Genomic DNA, 9,847 nt, shown 5'->3' on the forward strand with positions numbered 1-9,847 from the left:
GTTTCAGTTAGTGGAATAGTTTCATTTTTAAAGTGAAAGTATTTGACATGAGTGTTTTTGTTTCACTTTTGACACGTAATACTTAAATAGTGGAGGAGATATTATGTTGCCGCGTGCTCGAACTCTGCAAGAAGTTAATCATTTTTTTTTACTAAAACACAACTGGAACCCTAAGTAAGGCATGTGTAAAATTTGAATGAAATTGGTTGCGTAGTTCTCGAGTTTTAGGGATTCACACAGACAGACAGACAGACAGACAGACAGACAGACAGACAGACAGACAGACACACATTCTCATTTTTATATATATAGATAATGTACTGAATCTGTTGATTACGAAGTGTTTCTTACACTTACAAAAATTCACAAAACAACTGAATCTTACTTGGTTCATTTTCGCTGTAAACTTCCAGAATATGGACAGTGTCTCCGGTTGATAATGGTAAGCCATGTTTCACGTCACCAGAAAAATTACAAACAGCTGCAAATAGAAAAATAATTTCATGGTAATACAACAAAAAGCACAAATTCAAACAAAAGAAACATGAAACAAACATAACATTCCATATTTGTTATATATAAGGAGAAAATAGATAAACAACCCTAATAGATAAACTGGTGCAAGTCTGAGAAACAGGAAGTGATCTATGACAGACGTTTCTAACTCATACCAACACAGAAAAGTGGGAAGTAAAGCACCATGATGATGACACCAATGCCACCAGTGAGGAATATATCAATCATTATCAGTATTCAATAAACAAAGAGTTTTTACAAACTGGCAGAATAAATTCACTGATCGTGTTTCTAACACAGAATATACACAGCTTTGTCTCAATCTTACATATTCTCATCAGTGATACTAAACATCTCCAAAACAATGACAAAAGTGTTAAATACATGAAATGATACAAAAAGTCTTATTTGATATGTCACATGACCAAACCCACTCACCCACACCAGAACTAATTCTGGAGAGACAACCAGGAAGTAAAACTAAAATAAACAAGTGCAGGTGTGCCTATGTAGAAAGAAGCTTACTTCCCAACCACATGGCCCTGGGTTCAAGTCTCACTACTATAGCCTCAGGTCAACCAAAACCTTGAGTGGATTTGGTAGATAGAAACTGAAAGAAGCCCATCATGTGTGTGCGTGCGTGTGCGTGTGTATGCCTTTGTTTCCCACCACCACTTGACAACAGGTGTTGGTGTGCTTACATCCCCAGTTCAGGGTTTGATTAATTCACTTAAAAATTCAAGGCAGTGCCCCAGCATGGCTGCAGTCTAATGGCTGAAACAAGTAATAAGATGACTGTAAATGAAAACACATTGTGTGAAAAACTTGTGAATTCACTATTAATCATGTAAAGAGATTGATGGGGAAAAAACAATAATCGCACGATACATCTCTACAATTAATAAAAGAAAGTGAGTTTTCGTACAATCTCAGCCTCCAGTGGTTTTTTCTCACAATTCCTTATTTCTTTCATTCCATTTATAGTTTGTTTTGATAATTGCTTTACATTAATTTCTTTTGTTTTGCATCAATGTTTCCTCCTTGTTTCTGGACTACTTTTTTATTCATTAAGAGAAACAGATTCATTTCGTATTTATGTTTTACTGGTTTCAGCCAGAGGCTGAGGCCATGCTGTAGCACCACTGTTTTGTCTCTTTGGGTTTCTTTTCTATTCTGTTTCTGATGAAGTAGCAAGCTGGACAGTGCTGCTCTTCTTTGTACCTCCTGTCTTATGTCAATTTTTTGGGGTGGAATTTCAGAATAGCTATCGCTAATTTATTCAGAAGGGAAAATTTTATTTTTGTCTCCCAATTTCTAGGTCTCTTCTTTCTCCATGAAGTCGTGATAGCTATTTCAAAACACTAATTATTCTGGTTTTATTTGTTATTAATTAACAGTTTTCATTGATGATTGATTAATTATGACCTTGCCATATGCCTGGCTATGGTTTGGATGTGATGTCAATTATTTTGGATTTATCTGGATTATTGTTAATCCAAATTTCATAAAATCTGATGTTTGTGTGTGCCATAAGGAAAGGTAAATTTTGATTGCTTGAGCAGAGCTCTTTTGCGACTCTTGAAGTCTCTTTCAAATTTCTTTAACAGACATAGGCACAGATGTGGTTGTGTGGTAAGAAGTTTCCCTCTCAACCACATGGTTCCAGGTTCAATCCCATTGTGTGGAACCTTGGGCAAGTGTCTTCTACCATAGCCTCAGGCTGATCAAAGCCTTGTGAGTGGATTTAGTAGATGGAAATTGAAAGAAGCTTGTCAGGAGTGTGTGTGTGTTTTCTACAAAATAGTCATGACCTACAAATAATGGTCATTACTATCCTATTGCTCTTGTCAAGAGACATGCTTACCATACACACACACACACACATACACAGAGTGAGCTTCTCTCAGTTTCTGTCAACCAGATCCACTCATAAAGTTTTTGGTTGGTCTGTGGCTATAATAGAAGACATTTTCTCAACGTGTTATGTGCAGTGAAACGGAACCCAAAACCACGTTGGTCGCAAAGCAAACTTAACTACAATCACATCTATGCTCACAAACATACACACACACACAGACAGACAGACAGACAGACAAACAGACACCTGACACTGACTTAGAAACTATTGGCACTTATGTAACATCTTGCTGAGAATAAATTCGTTTTTTGTTCAAATGACAGAATCAAAGACAGGAATCATCAAAATGGAAAGCAAAAAAAGGAAAATCCAAGAATTGAATGTCCAAAGGTGTCTGAGAAGTAAATTTGTTTGCTTTGGGGTTTCATAAACAAACCATTCCGAATGAAAAGATGGATAAAAAAGAAGAAAAAAAACAATGAAAAAGAAAAATAAAAGACAAAGAAATGGCAATGTTTTCTTTGAGAAGTTTGGATGGCTGAGTTTAGAAACGAAATTGTAAAAATGCATTGAAGAAACTGAGATGGAAGTTGGTTGAACAAGAGGAATCTGGTTGGCAAGGTGATAAAAAAGGAAAATATATTTCACGTTCAATTGATCTGCACCCAATTCACTCAGTAACAAAATGTTTCATAGCTTTTGTTTTCTTTTTATTGGAAGGATTTTTTTTTTAATATGTGCAGCAGAGAAAACAACATCAATTAATGGTAAACAGCAGTAGAGAGAATGATTGTAATAAAGCAAACCAGAAATAAATAAATAAATGTGCTATTAATCTGAAAGGAAACAGTTGCTTTATCGAGTCTGGAAAATAAAGATGGCCTCTCTCTTTTCACACACATCTCAATTTTTTGCTTTCTCTTTTCCATTATCTACATGTCCTGTCATGTATATATACATACATTATATATATATACATACACCTATATATATATATACATATATACATATATATGTATACATATATATATACATATATACATATATATGTATACATATATATACATACATATATATATATACACATATATATACATACATATATATATATACACATATATATATACACATATATATATACACATATATATACACACATATATATACATATATACACATACACATATACACATATATACACATACACATATACACATATATATACATATATATATACATATATACATATATACATACATATATACATATATACATACATATATACATATATACATACATATATACATACATATATACATATATATAAACATATATATAGAGAGAGAGAGAGAGAAAGAGAGAGAGAGAGAAAGAGAGAGAGAGAGAGAGAGAAAGAGAGAGAGAGAGGCACAGACATGGCTATGTGGGAAGAAGCCTGCTTCCCAGCCACATGGTTCCTGGTTCAGTCCAATGTGTAGCAGCTTGGGCAAGAATGTCTTCTACTTTAGCCCTGGGCTGACCAAAGCCTTGTGAGTGGATTTGGTTAATGGAAACTGAAAAAAACCCCCATCATATGCATGTGTGTGCATGTATATGAAATACACACAGACACATATACGATGTATGTATACGTGTCTTCTTATCTGTGTCTGTCCCCCACCGCCACCACCTCCACTTCGCAACAAGCGTTCCTTGGCCTTTTTACTTTCCCATGAGATAATAATAGATATTCTAAAACATCCTCTGCCACTGAATGAAAATAATAATTCTAGCTGACATGTCATTATTTTCCCATCGTTGCAGTTAAAGTTATATAAAAATGTAAACAACCCTTTTTTTTGCCTCTCTTTAAGGGTTCACTAGGAGGAGGGAAGGCGAAGCCGATAACGTAATACGGTTGTAAAACACCTTAGCCTTTATGCTTGCTTGCATTAATGCCATCGCAATACATCATCGTTAAAGCAATGAATAAAATCAGAAACCATTTTCTCAAACACAGACAAATCACCGGGTCACTGAATTTTACTGGTCATTGAATGGTACCTGCCTACGTGACTTATTTTTGTTTGTAATTCCTTTGTTACCATAGTTCAGTTGAAATACACTGCCCTCGTTTCAATTAATGAGGAAATCGGAGAATTTAGTAAAATAACTGTCATTAATAATCTAGTTATCTGGAACATAAGTTAACATGAAATTTTGATGGAAGGCTTTAATTTAGATCACTTTAACCTTTTCATTACCGTTTTTATTTTGAGATGCTCTGTGTTTCTTTCAATTACTTTAAATATAACAAAGAATTTAGTAAAATAACTTTGTTATCTTTAAGCTAGTGTTAGGAACATAAATTGTGACTAAGGCTTGGTGGAAAATTTTAATGCAAAACTTATGAAAACAAAACATTTGTACTAAGAAACCAGAGGTAGTTTCAGCTGGGTTGGCATCAAAAGGGTTGAAACAGGAAGTTAGTATCATAGAACCAAGGGGCAGTGTCAGGCAGGTTGGAATCAAAGGAATAAAAGATATTTTCATATGAGATAGCCTAAAACCGACAGCTTAAGTCTGAGATTTTTATCTCAAGTTTAGCAAAATGAATTTGCAGCTGCAAGAAAACTGACTGAACTTCAATAAAAGAAAGACTGCTTGTTTAAAAGCTTATTCCACTCAAATACAAACTGTATCAAATGCATTATATCATAGTTTTGAAATTTCAATGATGTGATTAATTTTAGAATGATTGTATGACAGGTGCGAGGAGCCAGATCTGGCCAGTTCAACCATAAAACTGCAGAATATTGGGACCAGACATGTCCGGTTTAGATGCTAGAGGGGTAAAATAATTGTTCATAGTGAGAAAAGAATTATAAGATAATTTTGAAATGTTCGCTTGTTATGGAGAGACATAAACCAATTCTAAAGAGAAGCTTCATATGATTGAAATAACACAAACCTAAAGATATTACTAGCACCAATTCTATTGAATCTGGATGGATGAAAAGTATAATTAACTTGTGCAAAGCATTGACTGTTTACCATTTATACCAGTTGGCTGCACATTCTTTTACAATATGGAAAATATATTTAAATTTTAAAACATGTCTCCAGATAATTTTCTTCCAGTAAAAGCGAGTCTATTTAATGGTTTGAAATATTTTTGACATGAAAGTAAAGAAAATCTAACAAAGAATTATATGGTCGATGATGGGAATGTTCATCGCTTTTATTAATAAAACTGGCTACATTTGTGTACAAGGTGTGAGGAGTGATAGCCAGCTATAGTGCAAGTGTACTAAAGATGCAGAGAATTGAATTAGCTTTGCAGGTTCAATTCTTGCTTGAAGTCAATTCCATTTCACTTCCATCACTGATACACTTGTGAAGAGCCTATTTTGTCTTTATTGCTCAAGAAAGTTGATGTTGCCATTGTTATTATTCAGGCAGCAAACTGGCAGAATGGTTAGCACGCCAGACGAAATGCTTAGTGGTATTTTGTCTGCAATTACATTCTGAGTTCAAATTCCGCCGAGGTCGACTTTGCCTTTCATCCTTTCAGGGTCAATAAATTAAGTACCAGTGAAACACTGGGCTCGATGTAATTGACTAGTCCCCTTCCCACAAATTTGAGTCCTTGTGCCTCCAGTAGAAGGGATTATTATTGTTATTATTATTATTATTATTATTATTATTATTATTATTATTTTTATGGCTGGCAGAATCATTAGCACGTTGGATGAAATGCTTAGCAATATTTCACCCGTCGCTACGTTCTGAGATCAAATTCTGCCAAGGTCGACTTTGCCTTTCATCCTTTCGGGGTCGATAAATTAAGTACCAGTGAAACACTGGGTGGGAGTGGAGTGGTCGACTAGCCCCTTCCCCCAAGATTTCAGGCCTTGTGCCTTAAGTAGAAAAGATTATTATAATTATTGAGTGACACCGCAGCGCATACCATTTAAAGTGACACTGGGGTAGAAATATACAAAGCCCAGTATACCCATCATGACTACCTGTCTGATGAGGGTACACCAGCCATATGCATCACAATGTGTGTGAGGGGCTAATGCAGTTTCGCACCCCTCCTTGAAAAATGCTTTTTTTTTTTTTTTTTTCGGATTCCTATGTTTTAGACATCAGAGATTACAAATATGCAAAAAAAAAAAGTTTCTCATAAAATGGTGTCAATTTAGTTTATATTGAATTCTTATATACACAAATTGCTGTCATGGCTGATGACAATACCGCCTGATTGGCACCCATGCCAGTGGAACGTTAGAAGCACCATTTGAGCATGGCCGATACCAGTACCGTCTGACTGGCCCTCATGCTGGTGGCATGTAAAAGCACCCACTACACTCTTGGAGTGGTTGGTGTTAGGAAGGGCATCCAGCTGTAGAAACTCTGCCAAATCAGATTGGAGACTGGTGCAGCCTTCTGGCTCACCAGCCCTCAGTCAAACCATCCAACCCATGCCAGGATGGAAAGCAGACGTTAAATGATGATGATGACGATGATGACAAGTAAAACGCAAATTCTTTTCATTTTAATGTTTTTGTCTGTATTTAATTTCAATTTGTATATGTTCATCAATTTGCTAAAATCAAAAATACAAAGGGGCAGGGTGAAATAAAAAAAAATTTTTCTGCATATTCGTAATCTCCGACATTTTAAACATAGGAATTCAGAAAAAATTTTCAAAAAAATGCATTTTTCAAGGAGAGGTGTGGAAGTGCATTAGCCCTGTGTGAACTCATATCAAGATGAGCAGCATATGATTTTGCAGGTGGGGCCCAGTAAGGGTTTCCTTCAAATCGAGTAGCCCATCCTGTGAGGTGACAGAATTGTTAGCATGTCTGAGTTCAAATCCTGCTGCGGTTACAAGAAATATGGGATAGCATTTACTTTTGAGCATAAAGAGCCAAATTTTGTCTTACATTTTTTCAGAGTCAACAAAACAAAATCCTAGCCAAGCACTAGGGTTAGAGCAATTAGTTTAGCCCCTCCCCTCAAATTGCTAGCCTTCAGCTAAAATTTGAAGTCGCTTACTACTGTTATCATTGTTGTCATTATCATTATCACTTAGTATCAAGACCACCTTCGATGCTAACACCATCACTATCTCCACTAACAACACCACCAACACCACAACCATTAGCAAGATTTATTGTCTCCACCACCACCAGAACATAACACTCTCCATCGGCCCCTGCCAATGTTATTACAATATCATTACAATAATCCTTATCACCACCACTGCCATCAACTTCACTCTGAATACTATCATAATTTCCATTACCATCATCATCATCATCATCATTGTACTGTTTTAATGTGTCAGTGTTTGAGCAAACAGACCACACATGCATGCGCGTGCGCACACACACACACTCACACACACACACACCAAATCCTGCAAACACAACAGCACCAAAAAATCACAAGGACCACACCTCAGTAAGTAAATGGCATCAGTAATTATAGTTCCATTAGCAGCCTCTACCATTACACACAAACACATGCACATGCACACACACACACACATGGAAGTGCTCTGTTGTATACACATACAATTGCATACCTAAAGAGAAAGACAAACAAATCAATTGTGTGTGTGTGTGTGTGTGTGTGTGTGTGTGTGTGTGTGTGTGTGTGTGTGTGTGTAGTTTTGGTGGAGGATGTGGGGTGTTTAATATCAGCTGATCAGTAGAGCAATTACAGAATTCTGGAATTTTCAGTTCAAATAACTTTGTGTTTGTAACAATGTATATGGGTGTGTGTGTGTGTATTTCTGTAGACGTATCTATAGGCATACATGTGGCTGTGTGGGAAGAGGCTTGCTCCTGGGTTCAGTCCCACTGTGTGGCACCGTGGGCAAATGTCTTCTACTGTAAGTCTTGGACTGACCAAAACCTTGTGAGTGGATTTGGTAAGCAGAAACTGAAAGAAGCATGTCGTATGCGTGTGTGGTGTGTGTGTCTGTGTCCAACCACAGTTTAACAACCTGTGCTGGTGTATAACACTCCTGTACCTTAGCAGTTCAGCAAAAGAGACCAAGAGAGTACCAAGTTTAAAAAAATAAGTCCTGGGGTCAATTCACTCAACTAAAAATTCTTTGTGGTAGTGCCCTAACATGGCCGCAGTCTAAGGACTGAAACAAGTAAAGGATAAAAGATATATATGCATATATATGCATGTATATGCATGTATATGCACATATGTATATGCATGTATTTACTTCCATTTCACCAATTACATCTCTCTCCGTCCCTCAACATAATCCACACATTTTTACTCATTCCCTTCTTTCATGTGTTGGACTGTGACCATAATGGAGCAACACTTTCAAGATTTTAGGGAATTATGAGGCAAAATTAAACTGAAAGAGGGTCTCTGAATATAAGTGGACACAGCAAATTACCACTAGGTATAATATTCAACATTCTGAAGGCGGTGAGCATGCCAGACGAAATGCTTAGCAGTATTTCGTCTGCCTTTATGTTCTGAGCTCAAATTCCACTGAGGTCAACTTTGCCTTTCATCCTTTCAGGGTCAATAAATTAAGTACCAGTTGTGTACTAGGGTCGATCTAATCGACCCCCTCCTCAAAAATTTCGGGCCTTGTGCCTAGAGTAAAAAAGAATATTCAACATTCTACTGTTTCAGTTAATCCCACTTAAGATAAGAGAAACCCACATAGAGGCAACAAGTCTGCTACCAGACTTGGATTTCTTATTGTATAAATGCTCCAATTTGTTTCATTTCATGATGGCATTTAATGCCTGCAAGAAATGGATACACACACCAATCTCAGTGACCACCCCTGTAGATATAAAACCTTATATACATAGATTACAGGGATAAAACCAACAGCAAGATGATCTAGTCCTAGTCACCACTTAATCCCAGACTAGACGTAACATCAACACAAGCTTCCCACTCTCAATATTCAATAATATATGTATGTGTGTGAGTGTGTAGATGCATGTATATACATATATATGAATGCATGTATGTATATTTGTATATATTGTTTCAACATCCCCTCTTCCATGCATGAATGGGATGGACAGAATTCATTGAGGCATGCACATTAAGGCTGTGACAACAAGTAGGGATCCCTCACTCCCAATGGTTTTCTTACAGACCCTGACACCAATCAAGGGTATATCTCTGCATCCCTGCAATCAGATGGATTGTCATCCCATATGCTAATTAACCCATAGCTGGGACCCTGACCGGTTCTACTACTCTGGGTCAGAAGAGACCTTGGAAGAATAGTGGTTTAGGGGTGGTTCCACATTCTTCAAAACCCTTGAAATCCCAAACCAGAACCCCACTACCAGACGCAGCGTTTTAAGTCATGGCCATAAATACATACATTTATACATACATATACACAAACAGACACATGTCTGTATAAACACACACAATATATATATATATATATATATATATATATATATATATATATATATA

General features: G+C 36.4%; 1 protein-coding gene across 11 annotated transcripts in view; it reads right to left on the minus strand.

Annotated features, from left to right (window-relative positions):
- The window catches only part of LOC106870442 (dedicator of cytokinesis protein 3), a 274,705-nt gene that overhangs the window by 191,126 nt on the left and 73,732 nt on the right, over nucleotides 1–9,847 (minus strand). For all 11 annotated transcript variants that reach the window (XM_014916529.1, XM_014916531.1, XM_014916528.1 and 8 more), the window contains exon 2: nucleotides 386–481. In XM_014916529.1, coding sequence (XP_014772015.1) covers nucleotides 386–481 — 96 coding nt within the window. The remainder of the gene's footprint in view (nucleotides 1–385; nucleotides 482–9,847) is intronic.

Source organism: Octopus bimaculoides, chromosome 6 (assembly GCF_001194135.2).
Source record: "Octopus bimaculoides isolate UCB-OBI-ISO-001 chromosome 6, ASM119413v2, whole genome shotgun sequence".
Classification (NCBI taxonomy): domain Eukaryota; kingdom Metazoa; phylum Mollusca; class Cephalopoda; order Octopoda; family Octopodidae; genus Octopus; species Octopus bimaculoides.